The sequence below is a fragment of the Condylostylus longicornis genome, unplaced genomic scaffold (genome assembly GCF_029603195.1).
Source record: "Condylostylus longicornis isolate FDR11 unplaced genomic scaffold, ASM2960319v2 ptg000031l, whole genome shotgun sequence".
Lineage (NCBI taxonomy): Eukaryota > Metazoa > Arthropoda > Insecta > Diptera > Dolichopodidae > Condylostylus > Condylostylus longicornis.
Genome location: NW_026578000.1, coordinates 991,572 through 1,014,864, shown reverse-complemented (window position 1 = coordinate 1,014,864; position 23,293 = coordinate 991,572). Strand labels below are relative to the sequence as shown.

The 23,293-nt window shown below is 23.7% G+C and overlaps 1 protein-coding gene across 3 annotated transcripts in view; it reads left to right on the top strand.

Moving 5' to 3' along the window:
• LOC129608336 (1-phosphatidylinositol 4,5-bisphosphate phosphodiesterase classes I and II) overlaps window positions 1-23,293 on the top strand; it is a 285,565-nt gene that overhangs the window by 85,763 nt on the left and 176,509 nt on the right. Inside the window, exons 2-4 of one of the 3 annotated variants that reach the window (XM_055519798.1) lie at window positions 9,251-9,278; window positions 13,454-13,666; window positions 13,875-15,105. In XM_055519798.1, the coding sequence (XP_055375773.1) occupies window positions 15,013-15,105 (93 nt within the window). In that variant the 5' untranslated portion in view covers window positions 9,251-9,278; window positions 13,454-13,666; window positions 13,875-15,012. Of the gene's footprint in view, window positions 1-9,250; window positions 9,994-13,453; window positions 13,667-13,874; window positions 15,106-23,293 lie in introns of all 3 variants that reach the window. The other 2 variants (XM_055519797.1, XM_055519796.1) reach the window with 2 other exon arrangements.

The window sequence follows — 23,293 nt, the reverse complement described above, 5'->3', positions numbered from 1 at the left end:
AACAGATATAGTTATGCACATACATTTTGTATTCTCATAATAATATTATAAATATAATAAGATGATCAAATATATATACATACATGTATGTACATACATTATTTGTATGTAAATTAACAAGAATTTCATATTGCTGTTATCTAAATACATTCTTATAATATATATATATACTATGTACGTTTGTAAGTATATAATGTTATATTGTATACGTAACAAAATTGGATTTAATTTTGCTATTCTGTTTCGCTAATTAAGTAGGAAATTATGCAATACAATTTTGTTGTCTCAATAATATTTTCGTGCTTAATAATTTTCTTTTTAATATTTCAAGTACAAAATTGTTTATAGTACTCATATATGTATGTATGGGGAAATTTCATTTAAAGTATAACAATATGAATATGCATCAATTTTGTATAAGAAAAAGTACAAAAAAAAAATTAAATATAATTTACGTTAATTATGTTCTTTATATGCAAATTTATGATTACAATATTAAGAATGTTGAAATTTATTTTCTGCAAAATTTAATTTTACACTTATGTAAATTCATTTTAATATACATACATATGTAAGTATATAATTTATTAATTTGAAAATTAATTCAACACAGAAAAGTTTTTTATTTATTGTGTTGCAAGAATAATGTGTACGTTATTGTTTTATTAATTAATAGAAATTAGAAAATATTCATTTAATTATAATTACTAATTAGACTAGAATCAGACATTTTAATAAGATTGAAATCATTTATGATGCACTTGTAAAAATTTTGATTTTATATAATTATCAATTGTAAAATTAAATAATTGTTATTAAATTACTCTTCAGGGTCTATGTATATGTATTTACAGTACTTAATTTATTGTACCTAACCTATTAATTGCTAATGCTTCAAAAAATTATTGCTTAAGCTTTTCCTGTGGGAATTGTATTAAATTTAAATTTCAATTAGTATTGTCTTTGAAAATTAAAGTACAAAGCATCTATACGAAAAAATTATATAAAATCAAGACTGAATGCGAGAAGTTAGAATTTTGTACTTATGAATAAAAAGTGCATTCGAAATAGACTTGTTCGCTTACCACGATGCTGGTCAGGTAGTTTTATTAGGGCACATTCTTAATTTGTTTGTCGTCTAGTTGAAGGGGTGTATTATTTATTGTGTTCCATCTCAGACATTAGTTTTGTTTGTGTTGATCTTGAGAACAACTTCCATTGCTTCTCTTTCGAGAATGTTTATTTTGGTCTGGATATTCAAGATCTGACAGCCCGCTTATACTCAAGATTCTGCCAGCCCGATTAATACCAATTTGAAACTTCTCTGCGTCATATTAAATTTTTTTTATCTCACCCAACACTATTATGAAGAGGAACGATAATACAGGTTACTGCTACTGATACCCAATGTTATTTGAATAGACGAACTTAGCCGACCGTCATATAATGTTCTGGAATTCGTATTCTCTTACAATTGTTCTGGGGACGTCTTCATAGTGTAATGCATTCCTAATGACTTCATGTTTAATCTTGTCGAATCTTCGCTTCCGGAGAATTCTTGGCCCAATTTATTCCTTCCATTGAAGTACTCGCTTTATTTGTTTGTGCTCAGGTTACCTTTCTTGTCTTTTATTGGATGGTATCTTTTGATGTTTTTATTTGTAAGGGCATTAATGCATTTATGTTAAATAAATGATTTTTCGAGATAAAAAAGTTAATCGTCACGTATTTGTTAAATACCAATATTACTCTCTACATACCAGTATCTACTCTAATCTATTTAAAGGTGAAGGGACCCACTTTTCTTGATGATTTCAAAAATTTTTCGAAATATCCTAAATATTAAAAAAATTTTCAAAATAAATGCAAATTTACAATCGTAATGTTACGGTATATCGTAACAAGTTATGGCTACAAGTGTGTTATTGTTACACTTAGATTTTTATATAAAGAAAGAGTTACTGTGTGAATTTATATTTTCAAATAATTTAACGAAATTTAATTGCATAGTAATAATAAATATTTGGTATAAATGTTAATAAATTAAAATTTATATATTATTAAACGCTTGTTGTTTTTTTTATTAATTAAAATACAATAGTTAAAATTTTACGATCGAATAATTTTCGTGTTTTTTAATAATTTTAATTGGAAAATTTATGTATTACCTATTATTAATGCAGGTATTCGACAATGTTACCATGTTATGATAGTGTAAATTGCTACAAAATAGAGAAGCATACAAAATTATTGGTAAAACAATAAAGCATTATTATGGCGTGTTACGGTGTACCTCATATTATTCCTTTCACCAGTTACCTAAACATTATCGTAATAATTAAGGAGCAACGAGAAAAAATAGAGTTGACCGTGTCAACTATGTAATACCCGTACAAATTTGTTATCCTAAGTGCGAATAAATATTCCATAGCTGACTGTGCGACGGACTATGACTTTAAGTTGCCGTATTACCATATTAATTTATGCAAAAATTTCAATAGCAAAGTTTTTATATAAATTTTGAAGTTGTATGGCAGCTACCCGAACATAGTACCCCAATCATATCCAATTTAAATAGGGTTCTGTCATTTACTATAACAAATCATTTTTGGTGAACTTAGCTCAATTAGTTTTTGAGTTATCGTTCGGATGGACAGACGGCCAGACAAAGCTAAATCGACTCCGAATTCGACGCTGATCAAAAACATACACTTGAGTTTATATCTCAGACCATTATTTCTTAGCGTTACAAATGGTAAGGCAAATTTAGTATATCCTTCGAACATACGTTCATACGGGTATAAAAAATATTTCTATACCGTATACACTATTACAGTTCGCCTTATGTTAAATAATAAAATAAATTTTGAAAAATATTTATAAATTTTAAATAATATAATTTAAGTTTTATTTTTCTTTTTCCTTACCATTAAACCAATTTTATATGGTAAAAAATGCTGGTATTTTCAATATGTAATAAAAAAGAAAAGTTCACAGCTTGTTAAAAAATTTTTATATAAAATGTGACAAAAAAATGTGTCAACTATAATGTATACGTACATTATGTATGTATGTATATATTGTGAACATAAAAATGTATGTTTAACATAAAAATTTACACTAGTAATAATTTTTAAACTACAATAGATTCTATACATACATACATAAAATATATATATTTTTTAAGCACACATTATTACTGTTATAATAATAATATGTCATGATTGATGACAATATATACTTATACGTGTATGTGTATCTGTTTATTATTTGAATTAGGTATGGTGGTAAAAATTTAATGCATTACATAATTTGCACTTTTTATATATAAAATATAAGAATTAATATGTAATATATTATGTATACATATGTAAATGTTGTACTTATGTAATATAAAGTGTGGTTGATTGTTTTTATATATGAAAATTTAATAAATTTCAATGTTCATGTTTCGCATCATGTAAATAATATAATAAGTATTAAAGTATTTCAGGGTCATAATATTGTGTTATAAAGGTAAAAGAAATTATATTATGTAGGTAATATGTGTGTTTTATGTACCATTAAATTTATTTATTTGATAATTTAAATATAAATTTATTTAGAAACTTAGGGTTATTTTAAATAAATTGAATATGAGTGAATGTTAAAGTTGAAAATGCATGATATTAGGCTTAAACATAAAAGAGTATCCCGAGTGGTATATTCCAATCTAATATTGCTGGTTTTAATAGAAGTGAATAGGTTTTTATGAATAAAATGTTTATGTAGATGCCTGTGATTTGTAAAGATAGCTGTGCTATCATCAAAATCATTGAATATCAGGAGAAATTCCAAGCGTCCTGCCTTCTCACTGATTCCTTTCTTAGTTCAAAACGAACAGTATATGTGGTTCGATTTCGCTGTAGAGTTCCGGAACGAGGAAAGGTGTGTTAGACTCTCTCTTAGCCAGTTCGCCAGCATAATATCAAAAACAGTATAGAGTGGACAATCCGATTGCGGCTAACAAATTCATTATATTTATCAAGACAGTTCCATACTACCAAACACAGGATACTGAAAATGAATTCAGTTTGACGGTCTGGCTATTCGACATAATCTTTATTTCCTGTCCCCGTGCCAGATATCATCTGAGTTTACTGAACTGTAAAGCAACGATGATGTTGCGATTCACCTTTATCTATAATTAGGTCGTTTTAAATTTGTAAAAATATTAGTCTTAAGACATTGTGTTTTTTTTCTTTAGAGTTGAAATAATTGGACGGTCGGAACTTTTTTAACGGCTATCTGTTTACGACACATGTTATAAAAGTTATGTGGTAATTGGATGAGAGAAGACACTTTATCTGCTCTTTACGAGTGGACTCCTCTTTACGAGTATTTTTCTGTACTGATTGGAGGTGGGCTAAGAATATGATGGAGCTGATATCGTTCCACTATCCAAAATATTAAATATAAATTCGAACTTTTTAAATAATTGCATTTATATAGTATCTTGCTTTGTTACTCTTTGAGTTTCTTTGACATGACTGGCCATGGTTTCGTATAGTTTTAAACAATAACAATATTATGAAATACTTTTTACAATAGTAGTGCTACATACTCATATGTATACCAAGAGTATTACCACATTAAATTACACAATAGGTAAATAAGAATAAAGTAAAAAGTTTTTTAATTGAAAAAACCAAAGAAGAGATTTTTTTTTTTGTTTTCTAAATATTAGAATTTAATTTCCAAAAAAAAAAGTACAAGTTCTTTTTTGTTCTCTTGGAATTAAAAAAATTTAAAATATTATTATTAAAAATAAAGAATGCAAAACAAAAAGAAAAAAAAAATAAATTGCGGTTAGGAAAAAAAATTTTTTTTTTAATTTTTTTTCAGTGTATAAGAAAGAAAACATGAAATGAAAAAAAGTTTATTCAGAATGCGAATTCATCCGGAAAAATTGCATGTTTTACTTTTAATAAAACTTCCAAAAAAAAAATAGGGAAAAGTTTTGTCTTCTTCTGAATTTCTTTTTAATGCTTTTGCGATGTAGACAGGATTTAGTAATTTTTCTTGTTTCTTTTTTGTGTTTTTTTTTAATATTTTTTTTTATAATTTTTACATTTTTCTTTTATATTGAGAACTTTTCATTCTTTTTTTTCTTGTATGAATTGCAGAAAAGAAAAAAGAAATCAAAATTTTTTTTCCGTGTACATTTTTTTTTGCCCATTTTTGGTAAATGTTACAAATTAAATGCACAATTTTGAATTTCACTTTTTTCAATTTTCATTTTTTTTTTACATTTTTTTTTTTTAATATTTTCCAATTTCTATAAAAGTTTTTTTTTTTTTGGAGAGAATAGAAAAAAGTAGTGATAAATTTGTAAAATTTATTCTCAATTGGTTCTTTCACTTTGGTTTTTTTTCTGTGTAGAAGTGAAAAGAAAGAAAAACAAGTAAGAATTTGGTAGCAATGTTTTGTAAAACAGCACATTTTCTATTTAAATAATATTGAATTCCGTATATTACGAGTACTATTGTCACAATTCAATAGTTAATAGAAGGAAAGATGGAGCTTTCAAGAAAATGAGATTGGGAATGAAAATAAAATAATTGGAATAATTTTCAAAAAATTGGAAGATAAATGATTTCTTGACCTCTATGAGCTGATACAATTAAAACTTGAAGTGTGAGTGCCGGCGCGGTATATGCTTAAAATAATGCTCACGTTTCCTAGGTTTCGAAACAATTTATTCATTGGAAACGAAAATATTGTATACATTTTTCTCTCATAATCTATATAGTAAATGGAGAGAGAGAGAAAGACAAATAAGAGACATCTAGCATGTAATTTTAAAACTTTGAACAATAAAGAGAAAAGAAAATAGAAAAAGTTCTTAACGTATTTAAAAGAGAAAACAAAACAAAAAGGAAAAAAAGTAGAAATTGGTTTTTAATAAGCTGGCTGCCAAAGAATAAGTGTGTGTTCTCCATTTTTTTTTTTTTTTTGTGCATATAGTAATATTAAAAATCATACCATTTACTTTCATAAGTATTTTATATTCTGATGTTATGGTCGCATTATGCCTACAGATTATATTTTAATTTCAAAATTATTATTAAAAGAGTCATCTGTTTTGTCTGTTATAGGATGATTTGTCTGTTATGTGATTTGCAATCAAACATATTTTTTTTTGTAAAACTTTTAATGTGTTATCGATTTAGATTTTTTAAGAGATTAGTGTTGTAGTTAAAAAAAAAATTTTAATACTTGTATTTTTAATGTATTCATATTATTCGAATTCTCTTAGTGTCCCAACGCTGGGTTCACTGAGCAGAGTCAATTATTGAGAGTTAGTTTTTGAGGCAATTATTGAAAATAAATAATATTGAATTTAATAATTGTTATCCTTCATCTTATTTCCAATAATTATGTTTAATATTGCTTATCTGGCAGGCAGAGGGCTTATAATTTAAATCAAGAATTTCATGTCTCTGGCCACTGTATAATTTTCGGTTCTGAAATTGGTGTTCATTTTGTTGCCATTTATGCTTTGTATTTTTAAACTCTATTGATTTTTTTTATAAACAACAACAATATCGGTTCTATATTAATATTATATACCAAACTGCACACCATATACATATGTCGAAATGTTGTGCTATAATTAAGTATTTTACAAATTTTATAAATAAGAGGAAATCTTCGGCACTCTCATCATACAACTAGCCACCTTTGAAGAATAAACAAAAATATGAAAGTTTTTGAAAAAAAATTAAAAAATTTTTTTTTTTGTGTTTCCTCATTTTTTCTCTAAATTTTATACTGTATAAGAGTATAAGAACCAAGTAAAGAAATTTTATATTAAGTTTTCACTTTAAATGATACTTTATTTTCGTAAATGTACATATACTTTCGAAGGTTTGCTTCCGTTCATGTAACCATCGCCTTTATTCCCCCAGCAAGTTCATCGCTATCCTTTATAAGAAACTTTCTTTAAATCTTTTTTGAAACTTATAATTTTTTTTTTTATATTTGTCGTCGAAATGCTTGTATTTTTCGTTTTGAAAGTAGAAATTTCAATAATTTGGGAAAAGAAGAAGCAAAAAAAGAAGTAGAAAAATGTACACTTAAAGTTGGTAAAGTAGAAAGAAGATCACGAATATTGCAAGTTTTTAAAAAAATATCAAATTTTTTTTTTAAATTCATTTAGTTTTTTTTTTAGAACAACGAACCTTTGAAAAATTTTTATACACAAGTGTTTTTGTTTTTTTTTTTTGTATAAAATAACTGTGTTGAATAAATGAGGACTTGAATTGATTTTATAGAAAAGTGATTGGAGTATTAATGGTTATATGTGCATATAATAAAAAGTTTCTATGTATATAGCAATTCATATTTGGGAATTCTCCAATCCACCTTCAAAATTATACGATATTGATACAGGCGGCATGTTAATAAGTGGTGGGAACAATTGATTCTTTTCCCTCGGTTTTCATTCACGAAGAACTTTGAAACTTCAATTCCCAGGTATGTATGGGGAGTTTTAAGGCAATTTTGCACGGAAAGATCCGAATTTTATAAAAGGTGAGGAGACTATTCTGAGCAATTGGATAACGAGCTCTCCTTCAGCCTACCGGATTACTGCAGTGCTCTTCAAGTAATATATACATCTACCGGTAATTGGCTTGGTGGCCAAAATTGGACTGTCTCACTCAAGGGCTCTGATTTTTCTTTGACAAGAGAAAGTCGATGTCGTAATAAAAGCTGTGATGGGCTATTGTCTAATTGACTAACATGCAAGGAGAATAGGCCTCCTTGTAAACGATTTCTGTAGAGGTTACTGTGACGAAGAGAAGGAGGAAAAAGTGACCCACCGCCACTGCTTATATCTAACTGTGGCGAATTTCAAACAGAGATTTCTTGAGTCTTTTTTCTTCGAGTGCGCACGATTTTTGAGGAGTTCGGACTGGTTCGAATGAGAAGCGGAAAAGAAGCGATTCGGTGGTACCACAGCGGGGGGTAAATAGCTTGGATTGTTCGGGCGGCCGCATCAACTTAACCTGATCTTCATTTTCATTTTGTTTACTCTTTAGAAATAATTAATATTTTCCAAATGCTGTTTCACTCTCCCAAAATTCTTAGACCTAATTTTATAAATAAATTTTATATGACATGTTCTAAATTTTAGAGCTTTTGTTTTCTTTTTGGGGATTTTTATCATTCCTTCACATATTATTTTGGTATGGAGGAGGCATGATTTGTATTTTAAACAATACAAAATAATCAGGGCAAAAAATTATTACGGAATATAAATTTAAAATTCTTATGTTTTTGTCATTAATTTTTTGTTATTTAGCCTTAAACGTTTCATTTGAAATAAGACGACAACAATGAGAAAGACGATATAAAAGAAAAGATCTTAAAAATTTTGCAACATTTGGTTGATACTTAAAATTATGCTCTGCTTTTATCGATATTGGTTTTAGGTAATTGTCTAAAAATTAAAAAGAAATATAAAATTGAATGTTAAAAAACAAAAATAAATCAAAAACTAATGGCTTTCATTTTGAATTTGAGAAGTACCAAATACAATTATTTTTCGAGCAATACAATAAAGCTATAATCAAATTTAGAAATCATTTGAAGTTTATTTGGTATTAGATTCTAAAATTTAATATGAAAACTAAACTGTAAAGAGATTTAGTTCCAAAGTTCACAATAATCAAAAATGAATTTCAAATTTAGTTTGTCATGGAGTATGAGGCGATCTTTGTTTGTATATGAGCGTTTTAATATATAATCTACTTTCTTCCAAAATTTGTAACCTTGAGCTTCATATTTTCATATTTTTCGTATTAAGCTTCATATTTTTCATTTTTCAAATTTTAAGTTAAACTTATTCCAATTAGTGTTTTGACTTTGTTTTTTGCTAAGTTCACAGACGATGTTATTAATATCCCGATACAATACCCTCGCAGTTTACGGCTTTTGTTCAATTTATCCTTATATGTTTGTTTATTATTTTGTGTTTTCGAGAGAATCCATTAGAATTTATTCATTCATTTATTTTATATTTTTTGATTTGAAAAAATTTTTGAAAGGAAAAGAATGGAAGGAATACGAAATAAAATTTTTTAATTTATTGTATTTATAAATATTTTATTAAAAACAATTTAAAAAAATATTTTAAAATTTTCTAATTTTTATTCATTAAAATCTAAAATTTAAAAAAAATTCTTTGTTTTTTCTATATTTTCAGATCTTTGATTTGAACCTTTGATGATATGGTATACAAAAACAACAAATATAGATTCTTAAGGACATCAAGAGTAGAAAAATAATTTAATGCAAATAAAAAAAAAAATATAAAAAACAGCCGGACAGAATTTCTTTAGAAAATTCAAAACAGTACCACAACAAATAAAATACAATAAAAAAAAAGATGAATGAAAATTTTATTTCAATTCAAGATCGACCGGCCGACCGACCAACAAGAATTATATATAAAAGTCGAAAATCATGCGAGACCTTTTAACAAAATATATAAAATTTTCATTTCTAAACGTTTATTGCCCATGAATTAAATTTTGAAAAAGAAAAGAGACTAAACAATAGTATCCTTAATTTATTTTTTATATTCGTTAGCATTTTCATATATCCTTATATTTTATAAATCATTTATACATTATATTTTTAAATATATAAATATGCTATACATACGAGTATGTCATATATATATTCGTACGAGTATAAAAGTATACAATATTTATTTTTTAACTTAACAAGAATATACCCAGCAGGGTACTTATGAGTAGTTATAGGAATAACAGTCATCATCTTTATAACTATTTATTATATAAAAAGTTAAAAACAAAAATTGTATATAAAGGACAATAACAACAATAATAGCAATAATGATATAAACAGGATGTTTCGTATTCAAGGTCGTATACAAAGAGTTTTATAAATGATAAATTTCCAACTAAAAATCATTGAGGTTGTGTAAGTTTTCAAAATATTTGCTATGGTTTTTAAAAAGAAAAACTTCAAGAGGGACTGACGAAAATTAGGCACTAAAAAAAAACGCAAAATAGCGAAATTAAATTTTCGAGAAATTTCTTAAATTTGACAAGCTTTTACTCAGAAAACAAAGCTCAAATTAAAAGTAATCAGTCACTCTTATGTTAAAGGTTTTCAAAAGCTTCCTTTACTGAATGGTTAAAAGTTGTTTTATATAAGTCTGTGATTAATTATTTTTAACAGGCTGTAACTTTAAATGGTTCGCTGGAAGTTGGCCAAAAAGTTGTTTCTGAAATTTTTTCAAATGTTTCATATGAAACACCTTGAATTAATTGTAAAAAAAAATGTTTTATTCAAGATAATAATGATATACGTATATATATATATATATATACAGATAGATATATATATTTATATATGAGTATATAATATTTTACTGTTTATAGCCGTGGTCTACCCCCTGTGGAATATTGTTGAAATATAAAAAGAAAAAAAAAATATTATAAGAATATAAAAATAAGAAAAAATTAAATACCATTAGCACAGCGGAAGTGATTGACAAATAAAAATCTTGTATATACTTATATACAAAATTTATATATATATATATAACTATATATATATATATATATATATATACTAATATTAGCTTATATTGTAATAATGATAGTTAATTCAACATAATATTTTTGTAGTACCCACTATTATAAAAAATAAGTTTTAAAGCTTTTCGAGTAGTAGTACAGCAAATGAAAAAGGGAGAAACAAAAAAAAAAAATATTGAAAGAGAAAAAAAATATTAAACAATATTGTCAAAGAAAACAAAATAAACAATAAAACAAAAGTTAAAAAAAAATAAGAAAAACAAAAACAAAAAGAATTAGAAGAAAAGTAACTAATATCAAAAGGAAAAAAAAACAAAACAATAAACAAAAGAGAAAATAAAAGAGAAGAATAAAACACATAAAAAGCTCAAGGAGGACATTTTAATGTTTAAATACTCTTCTTATACATAATTGCCTATAAGTATGTTTGTAGCTCATATGTGTGCATGTAAGAACTAAAAAAGAAAAATTTTCTTTTAATTTTTTTCTTCTCTTTTTTTTTTTTTGATTATTCTTTGAAAGTCAAGGATACTTTTAACAACATGAACTAATAACCAAATAACTGTGAATATTTTGTAATATTTGAAATGTCCTTAAATAATTTTCTTAAATTTTTGCCTGTACGAGTATATCTTATACCTACTCATATATAGAATTATGTGCATATATATAGGCACAAAGTACATAACATTATGTAAGAAATATTCTTGAAAGAAAAGAACAAAAAATAAGAATTTAATTTCTAAATAAATACATTAGTATATATACTCGTATGTTTGCTTGTATAAGCATAATCAAAATGAACAATAATAGCAATAAATATAATGTTAGAACAGAAAAAAAAAGTATAATTGTATATACGAGTATGTATAAGGGGCATTTAAATTTTTTTCTCGTTTTTTGATATATATTACATATTTATATTCATATATACAATATTTTTGAGCTTTAAGAAAAAAGTAACATAATAAATTTAGAAAATAACAAGGCTTTTTATTTTTCTCTTTTATATCTATTTATTATATATACTGATATATACTCATAAGCATATACCTACTCTGTAATTAGCATTTTTTTTCATTGTATTAATATTTTTCTTCACTTTTTAACATTAATAGCTATTTAACTAAAAAATTAATAATATTTTGGAAAAAAACGTTAAATAATTAAAAAGTAAAAGGAGAAAAAAGATAAATAAGACAAAAAATATGAAGAAAAATCAGAAACAATAGAGTTAAAAAATATAAGAGCAAAAATTAAACGAAAAACAAAACAAACAAAATATCTTATGTGAGATTAAAAATTTTATGATATAGAAAAAAAATTATTTTTGCTTAGAGAGATTATAAGCAGATATTGGTAGTCACTATAAAGCTAATATTGTATAACAGTTATAATATATAACAGTTATATTGTATAACAGTTATATTGTATAACAGTTATATTGTATAACAGTTATAATGTATAACAGTTTTAATGTAAAACAGTTATAATGTATAACAATTATAATGTATAATAGTTATATTGTATAACAATGTATTGTATAACAGTTATAGTGCATAGCATTAAAATAAAATTTTTTTTCCCTCTCTTCATATTTTTAATAAAATAATTATTCTTGTTATGATCCGATTAAGTTTTTAAAAAAAAAAAAATCACATCCTTTATTTTGAACGTTATTTATTATACTCACGGGTGCCTCAACCATCATAATATAAAATGACACATTTTAAACACACATGTATTAATTCATAATGTTACTATTATATTAAAAAATGTCAGAAAACTCAAAACATTTTTCAATTTACAATTTTGAATTGAAAAGTATTATTCTGTTATATGTTCACGTATAATTATGCGAAAAAGTGATATACAAGCATAAATTGAAAATATTCAAGGAAAATAATTGTATTTTAAATATAATCATTTATAATTTTTTGTTAATATCTTAAAATGGTATGTGTTTCAATCGATCCTCTGAAATTTTTAAATTTTAAATAATAAAAACCGAATAATTTCAAACTTAAATGTGTATGTGTCTAAGAATATTTGAAATAATGAAAGAAAAAAATATATATAACAATTATTGTAATCGCAACATATATGTAGGTAATTAAATATTGTAAGAATAAATATTAAACAAAAAAAAAATATCAAAAACAACAAAAAAAAAACTATTATAAAATGTGAACAATAAAAAAATAGTTTTGTTTACAAAATTTCTACATCTATGCATAAGTATATACAAAAATATAAAAATTAATAAAATATATTAAAAAAAGGGCATTAAAACATTGTTTTTAAGGGCCAATATAAAATATCAACCAGAGAGTTATGTAATAAAATTATATAGTAAAATTAAAGAGAAAAAGAATAATAAAAATAACAAGAACTTATATTAAATAAAATTTTATTATTTAACATTAAAAATAATAGTTTTAAAAATAAAGTAAAAATTTTTTTATTATGTAAAAATCATATAAAATTTTCTCTTTCTCTCTCTTTCTATCTCCTCTTCTCGACAAAATACTCAAGAAATTGGTTTTAATTAAATAATGTGTGTCTGTGTATGTTTTTAAGAACTTGTAATTTTCTCCATTTTCAAAATTTTTCCATCAATTTAATTGTGTAATCGCTTAAAGTTTTGTCAAAAAAAAAAAAACGAAAAACCAAATTTACTAGTAATAAAAATTTAAACATTTTGAGCATTAAAAATATTTTTATTTCTTATTCACTTGTTTTTATTGTTGTTACTTTTGCATTTTAGTTATTCCTTTTGTTTTTTTTAGTTTATTTTTTGGATGTTAACCTTTTCATTGTTTTTTCTTTTTTTTTAGGTTGTTTTCTCTTATATATTTTTACATTATTTTTATATCCCTTTCGGTAACATTCCATTAAACACATACAAACATATTAAAAATACGTTAATATAGTAAAAACTAAAATAACAACCAAATTTTTAAACAAAAACCTGAAAGGGGAGAAAACAACAAAAAAAGAGCAAAAACAAAAGACAAGGATAAAACATTTTTCTTGTCTATACTCTACAAGTACGTGCTTCATTTTATTCTATATATACATTTAATATTTATGTATAAATATGTATATTTGAGTGTATAATAATTAAAAATCAGAATATTGAAGTTCAACTTTTATAAAAAAAAAAAATATTAAATATAAGAGTATTTTTAAAAATAACATTCTTGTTAAATATTTTGCTGTGGGCAATTTATTTATTTATTCTTCTTATTCTTATAGTGGTTTACCATCATCAATAAAAAATAAAAAAAAAAAAAACGCAGAAAATAAAGGCAAGTGAAAAATAACAAGTAAAACTCGCGAATATTTTAAATACCATGCAAAAAATTTATAGTAAAATATATAAAAAAAAATAAATGAATATATTATAGTCCTGATTATTCCACTATACTATTATTATATACATGTATACAGAAAAAATTTAAAGTCAGTAAAGAAAACACAAAAAAAAAAACAAAAAAAAACTAAATAAATATGTAAAAGTATAAAGTTAAAAATACAGAAATAAAGTAAAAACACAATAACAACAATTATAAACAACAAAAACAAAACAAAGCCATAAAACAAGACAAAAAAATGTTAAGACTGTCATAAAATATCTAGGGGCGTACAACATTTTAAATTTTTAAATAGAAAAATAAAATATAGGAGTATAACGAAAACAAAAAACGTAATAAATATTAAAAAAATAATAAACAAAAAAAAAAACAAGAGAATATAAAAAAATATATATAAAAAATTAAAAAACAAAACAAAGAAAATCCAATTGTATCAGCAGCACAAAACAAAAAATTAAAAACAGAAGCAGCAGCAGCAACAGCAGCAGTAGTAACAGCAACAACAGCAATAACATTAACAATAACAGCAAATATAACCAAAATATAAAAAACACCAACAACGACAATTATTAATAGTAACAATAATAAAAAAACAAAAAAAAGTAAACAAGCATACCTAGTTTTACTCTACTCACCGCATATAGTTGTTAGCAAAAGAAAAAGAGAGAGCAAAGAGCGGCGTTGTATATAAAAACTGAAAGAAACAAAAAAAAAAAAAGACAAATAAATAAAAATTAAAAATATTTACATTTGTAACGAGGATACGCGCTCTATTTTGCAGTTTTCTCTTATTCTTGTTCTTGTTGTTGCTGTTCTTCTTGTTTTTTTTTTTTTATTCATTTTCTTCAGTTTTTATTTGCTTGTTATTATTGTTATTTTCCACTGAGGAAAAAAATTTTGTAACATAGAAAAAGTTAACACAAGGGGCAACAATAAAAATAAAAATAAAAAAAAAATTAAAGAAAATTTGTAAATAAAATAATAAAATAAACAAAAACAACAAAAAGAAATAAATAAAAATGGCAAGTAATAATAAAACTTATGTCACTGTTGGGCCTATTGAAGTGTCTAAAGCTTTAGTAGAAGGAGATAAATTCATGAAATGGGATGAGGTAAGTTCAATTTAAAAAAAATTTTATTTCGTTTTTTCTTTGTTTTTTTATTATCCTTATTATTTATTTTAACATATTGATGAAATTTTTTTTTGCAAAAATTTTTATTATTAAAATTGAATTTAAATTTAAATTAAATTATAAAATTTTTGTGTTCAACAAAATATTGGTGTTTTTAAGGAATTTTTAATAGTTTCTTTTTGGGATTTTAAAAATTATTGAAATATTTGAATATTCCTCATAATTTTTATAATTAATGTTCTTTATGTTCATTTAATATTTTTGTTCAATTAAGGTCAAAACTATAATGCAAAGTAAAATTTTGTTCATAAATATATAGTCGAACCTTATAGTATACCAGTATAACAGTAATTTTTATTCTGGTTCTAAGAGTTCCGATTTCTGAACTTGATTCCTTGAATTCTCCAACATTCGTCAACTAAAATCTCTGACGTAAAATCTCTGCACTTCAAGTACAAATTATTAATGGTTAACTGAATTTTTGTTGTTAGTATAACAGTATGAGATATCAAAAATGCAAATCGTATAACAAAAAAAATTTTTGAATGTTTTTTATAAATTTTCATATCCTATTAAAAATTTATATTATTAAATTTTTGCTGAAAAAAAAATGGGGATATTTAAAGAAACTTAGTGTTATTATCAGTGTAACTGTTATACTATAATATCAAATGACGTGTGATACCATATAAAAATTCATATGTACACAAAAATTTTAAATTTGAGGGACACAGACTATTGGTTTTTATTCGAAATTCAATTCATTTACAATATTTTGAATAACTAAAATTTTCATTTACCGTTTCTGTATTCATTAAAATTTCCAGGCATAAGTAGCGTATTAATCCTTTATTGTATTTGGTCTTTCAAAGGAAATCAAATTTATTCCCTAATAACAATAGTCATTTTAATTTCAATTACATTTAAATTTTACTCTTTCTTATGGTTATTATCCATTTTATTTTTTATCATATTTGTTTTTTTAATTTCTGAAAGTGCTATTTGAAAATTTGTAGTATTTAATTCTAAAGAAAAATATAAGGTGTTATAAAAAAAATCAGGATTTCGGGGTCTATTATTTTAAAGTGTTCAGATATTATTAAATTATTTAAAAGGAAATAAATATAGGGTGTCATTAATTTTGAAATGATTAAATCTGGAAGGGGGCAAGCGACACAATAACGGGTGGTTTGGTAGAAGGATTTTAAAGGAAGATGTGAGGAGATTTTGTAATTTACTATTCAAATTTTCCTAAAGAATTAAAATATTAGTTTTTTGAAATAAATTTTGGTAATTTAATATTTAATATTTTAAGAACAAAATATTTTTCTTAATGAAAATTGACTCATCTTTAACTTATCCGAATAAGCCTAAATTTTCTTGGAATATATTTATAATATTCAATTTGAGCCGATTTCCTTTATTGCCATACAAAGTATTTTCAAGTTCAATGATATCTGACGTGCTTAACAGTTTCTAGACTACAATTAATAGTTGAGAGCATGAGTTGGGAGATATAAGATTTGAAATTATCGCCTCATTTTGAATGACATGTAAAATTAAATTGTTTAGTTTAAAAATTCTTAAATAAATTTTCAAAGTGATTTTTATTCAAAATTATTTATGCTTAAATTGCACAAAAAGGGGAAAAAAAGACCAACAATAAATTTTAATTATAATTAAAAATTTATTGAAATTTGTTAACAAGACAATAGAAATTAAGAGAACAAATTGCGAGTAAAATTATTTTAATGTTCATTTTTTCGGTGTCTCTTTTATGTTTTTTTTTATAATCTTCTCTTTTTGCTGCCATTTTATATACATATATACCATTGATTAATTTCATTATTAATTTAAATGAACAATAACAACAACTAAAGTAACAAAAACAAGATTTTCTCATTTTATTTTTCTTCTCATATAAGTTTAATTAATGAATTTTGTTTTTTTTTTTTCGACATTATTCACATTACATGAACATTCATTTTATGAAAGGACATTAAGTTGGTTTAATAATAAGACAGAAAATACGAATGTGTTTAAAAAAAAAATGGTAGCTAAGTGGCATTAATTTTTCATGTACTGGAATTTATTTAAATAATAATGAAATGAAACAGGTGGAAAGTTTAATGAATGCTTATGTTAATAATATGAGTAGAAGTGTATACGTACTTGATTTTAATATGAGTTGATATGTATGAAACGTATATATACGTACTATGTGAATGAACGCATACGCTATAATAGAAAAAGAAAATTTATTTTATGTCCTTTTCGTTTGGCGATTATTATTTTTATTAACTGCGTTCTATACTACTTTTATTGAATTCTATTAATATAATTGTTGATAATTATAATAAAATATGAGTTGAAAGTGTCCTACTTAATTTATTGTATATATAACAATATTGTGTGTATAGTTAAAGAATAAGTTATAATTTTCATATTTTTAATTTTTCATTGTGATTTAAAAATGCAAAGTTCAATAGCTTCTATTTATAGTATATTTCAATTGGAGTGGAATTGATAGTATGGTTATTAGATTAGACTTTACAAATAAGTAGATATATGAAGAACGGGATTTGCTAGCTTAGGAATGGCGTAATCTTAAAGAATCGCTACTATTTAAATATAGTGTTTCTGACTGTGAGACTGTATATTTAACTGAATTGTGCATATAGCTTTAAATTAGTATCAAATTGTGAATTAGGTAATCGCATATCTTAAAAAATTTTTATGTGGAATTTAAAAGGAACTTTTACTATAGATTTAATCAATATTTGGATTTAATAAGAAATTTTTAGTGTAAACTTTGAAAAATTTCCAAATTTTTCGATTTGAAATTACTGAATTTTTTTGATTTCTTTTTAAATTTCCTAAGCTTTGCGGTATTATTAGGCATCTTCCAGAAATAATCTATCTCAGTTTTGAATTTTGAGTTCAATTTTTATATAAAGTTAAGTTAAATTGCATTATTTGAGTCACTTCCTGCCTATATTCCAAATTGTGACAAACAAGAAATATTTAAGGCTGAATTTAATGAGAAAACTAATTTGAATGAGTTGAAAAATAAATATGGAACAAAAAAAATAAATTCTTAAATTCAAAATTTAATTACAAGGACTAATGTCCTTGTAACTCTTCTATATTGAAATTTAATATTGTAATGTATAATAATTAAAGATAGGTGGAGTAAATGTTAAGCAATTACTTATTTGATTCTTACCATCATTTTAAGTCACACGAAATTTATTAGTATAAAAATTTTTGTTTTATGTTAACGAACTGTTCATATACAAGTAAATAATTACAATTTTTCGAAAACAAAAAACAAAAAAAAAGGAAAAAAAAACGTGAAAATTCATTTTAATTATGAAAAACTTTTTGATGTAATTTGATAATAATTATTCATAGAAATATAAAAGTATAATTTTACTTTACTAATATCTAATTAAATAATAATCTTATATTTGAATATACAAGGATATTAATTCAATTTCATTAATGTTTTAATAAAATTGAATAACTATACTATGTATATATATTTATAAAATATAAGAATATAATTATATAAATATTTGTCGATTGCGCCCAATTTTTCTATTTCTCAAAATAAATGTTATAATTTTATTAATGTGTAAAAATTAATGATTTTGAAGATATTTTCTATAATAGATTTTTTTTTTTTGATTTTCAATTGAATGAATAAATTTTGTATCTGTAGAGAATTAAAATCCCTATATAGAAATTTAGAAGTATTAATATTATTTTCTTTTGAACTGCTTGTAATTATGATGATTGCTCTATATCAAATTATATCATAATGAAAATCATCTTTAATTAAATAATTATTAGAATTTTCTTAGAATTTCATTTATTAAAATTATGAGAAAAATTATTCTATTTAACCACATTATATATATGCATATATATATATATATATATATATATATATATATTTATATATATATGACTAATATGTGTAATTAACTTATATTCAACCTTCAATTTTAATGAAAACGAGAAAAAAATTATTCAATGAAAATTAAATATTATATACCTTTAATATGTTTTATATGAGAATTTAAGATAAATGTAAGAGTGAGAATATAATAAGAAAATTTTTATATTAAAATTTCTTTTGATACTTTAACTAAATTTATTCAATCCTTGATAGGACATGGTTTTCTTAAGTGTTATACTAGTTAAAAAAATTTCAATTTGTTTGGTATGATTTTCTCAAGAAGAAAAATTTCAGCAAGCTTTTAATTTGCACAAGAAATGATTAACTTATAAAAACTATATTATCAAAAGGAAAAATCATTTCGCCCAAAAGTATGCAATTTTTTTAGTAATAGCTTCTTCTCCAATTTTCATTTCTTACTCCTTTAAAATATTTTATTCGTAATCGAAATTATTTAAATTAAAATTTCATTAAGCGTACGATATTAAAAGAAAAATTATAAATTATAGGGGAAAAATTATAATCCTAATATTACTAATTAAAAAATTATACAATAAAAACTTTAAATTATAATTTTAAATTTACATCAAAAATCTTAATTTCAACTTTATATCTGATTCTTTAACTTTTCTCTTCTCTCTTTTCTTTTTTTTTTTTGATGGAAATGACATGGAAATTAATTTAAATTTTAGTTGTTAAAAAAATTATTCTCATATAATTCTACAAGTCTACAATTCTTCCTTTAAAAGTAATTTTTATTTTTCCATTTAATTTTCGCTGAATTTAGACTTTCATTTTAATTTTCGCTGAATTTTTGTGTTTTTATAATTTTGTTTATATATATGTAATTTTTATTATGTCAAACTGATCTTTTATGATTATACATAAGTGAGTAAAACAGGGTGTGTTTTATGTTCATGATGAGAAAATTTTAAAAAATTAAAAATACTCTTCCGAAACAGTTTATAATTTTAAATGATGATTTTCGGTTACATTCAGGGACACTGGTACTGCTATTTTACCTTGGGCGCCTAATTGTAAGTATTTATTGCCGGTTGACTCTTACTAGGCTCTGAATTTATTTATATCGAGTAGTGAAATTTGAGAGAGTAGCGCGAACCACAATATCATGACCTTTTCTATATAGTAACTCGTTTAAAATTTTAAGAATAAATTTGGCGAAAAATTTATTTGAGCCGACGCTAATCAAAGACCATCTTTTAATGTTCACTCTCTTTAATATTCTCTTTTTTTTTATTGTTCTTTTAATTCAATATTGGACTTGAGGTAATTTATTGTAGCAATGAAGTCATACATACCGTAAACATATTTCACTTGCTGTACAATATAAAATAATATTTTATTTTAACATTTTAAAATTAGTGATTTTGTAAGCTGTTCTCTTCTTTGTTTTTTTTTGTTAATGGTAATATTAATGTACAAAAGAAAAAATCTGAAGAGAATTTTTTAAAAATAAAAGAGGATTTTTAAAAATCAACATTGAAAAAATCACATACTTTTGTAAAAGTCAGTTGGAAAAGGCAAAAAAAAAAAAAATAAAAAAAAAATTAAGAGCACATCGAGTAAAAAAATAAAAGTTTTTTTTTTTAACTTTCTTTATTGCCTCATTTTAATTCTTCCTCTCGTTCACTTTGTTTTTTTTTTTTGCTCTTGACTGCAAAATATTAAGCGTTTTACGAGAAAGTTTGTTGTCTTCTCTTTTTTTTTTGTTTTTTGAATCGGCCTGTTTTTCCATGAGAAGTTTTTTTCTGCTATTTTTTTTAAATATCAAAAAGAACAAAAAAAAAAATAGAATAAAGAGAAAAATTCAAAGAGAAACAAGAAAAATTTGAGATAATAAAAAGATATTCAGATTGCCTGCCTATTCAAATAATTTCCTTCCTATGATATCTGTAATTTTATCTCGTTATATATATGTATATGTACCTACAATAATCATAATAATGAGATAATATATATAAATACATATGTATAATTTATGTACAATTGTATATAAGTGTGTGTGTTTGTACGTGTTTATACGTTTCTTGTACGTGTTTATATGCATTATAGTGTACAAGTATATATAACATTATGAACAGGTGAGTAATAAATTTATAAATTGTTTGTAACACAATACTGATAAGATGATGGCTACGTGAATGTTAAAAATTATTTTTGTTCTAGGGTGGAACACTTAATATAAAATTATCTTTTATCTTTAGCATTTCTATTATGTATATGTGCACAATAAACTTATTATACATAATATATTTATTGTTATACACATTCTTATATTGTACTCTTTTATACTGAAAAGTTATTTCTATAAATAATTAATTAATTATAAAAATAAATGGTACGTACTATATATAAATTTTTATATATATAGAGATTTTAGTCATTCGTTATGGTTATTAAAGATTCTTTGTGATATTTTTAATTATTAGGTTTTGTTTTATTTTTACAAGGTTGTATATTATAATGTTATAGGTAGCACTTAATTTAGCGACGATTTTTTATTAGCAATAAATTGAAAAAAAAAATTATAATATTTTGTTTAGAGTGGATAGGATATATTAAGGTGGCTATGAATAGATTTTACGGAATACATGTAATTAAAATATTTACATAATTATTTACGGCGAATTGACAATATTCGCCGCAACGAATATTATTTACGGCGAATAAATAAATTCGCCGCAGCGAATATTTTTTTAAATATAAATTTTTTCAAAAGTCGATATTGTGAAATAGCCGGGATGGTATTAACAAGTTAAATTAGTATAAAAATTGCTGTCTGGCTTTAAATTTTTTTTCTGTTTTCGTAATGCGGACCGTATTCATTTTCAATGAAAACAGTTCAAAATTAATTTCCCACTCTAATAAATTTCTTTTCAAAAAATTTTTGAAATAAATTTGTTTTCCTTTTTAAGATCCTTTTTTTTTTCATTTCCTTCATTTTTTGAAAACGTGAGTATCTTTTTATTATAATATTATTGTCGTATAAATTATAATTTCTTTAATATAAATATAGGTTTTTTTATTTTATTTTTTCTTTTCTGGAAAATAAAAAAAAAAATCCAGAGGATGTAGAGAAATTTTTTCTTTACTCTATAAAAGTTATGTGTGTATAATAGAATTGTTATTTTTAAGTAATATGCGAGATTGCGATTCTTTCGTAAATTTACGTTATATAATATCGTGTTTAAGATAAAATTTTGCGAACTATAAATAAGTAGCATTTCTTAATAAGTAAAACTTCGAGAAATAATTTCACATAAAAATCTCGCGATGGTTTCTACAAAGCGCCGCGAAGGTAATACATGACTATTTATAATAGCAATTAGTATGACCAACGCGAATGACAAAATTGCATAATCAATCAGCATGACCAACATGCATGACCAATTTGCATAACCGAAATGCATGACGAACATGCTTAAGCAAATTGTATATCCAACTTGCATGACCAATACGCATTACCAACTTCTACGATCAACTTCCAATAAAAAACTCGTATGACCAAATTGTATGACCAACTTCGTGACAAACATGTATGACAAACTTCCATAATCTACAATTTATTAATCCGATCACCATGAAGCTTTGGAAAATTGCGCTTAAATGGAAAATTGATTATACGAGTAATATTGTTATACAAAAAAATTTTGTAATTTGGTCGCGGCGAAATCTACAAGTTTTGTTAAAGGAGGTTTTTGAAAATTAATCATGAGAGGTACAATGACCTGATTTTGTGTAGAAGATATAAATTTTAGACCACTCGATGTCTTAGTGAAACTATAGACACAATAACAGTAGCTTTAAAAAAATTATAAAAATCATTCAGAAAATTTAACCTTACACCCCTTATTCGTAGTATGCCTTATTTCGTAGTTCAAATAAATGATTATTCAAGACATATGGGAAAAAATTATATTCATTTCGTTATTCAGCCTGTCCTTGCTACAAAATATTGTCCTTATTTTAAAAACAAACAAAAAATTAAAGAAAAATGAAAAGTAATTTTCTTAATACATTGAAATTCAAGAAAATTTTAATTTTAAGAAAAAAATTCTCCGTCTTAAATAAAATTGTAATTTCTTTTCTTCATAAATAAAAAATAAAAAGCACAAAAATAATTCATATAAATTATATTTTTATTTTATACCAAGGATTAAATATTAAAAGTGTCGGACATAA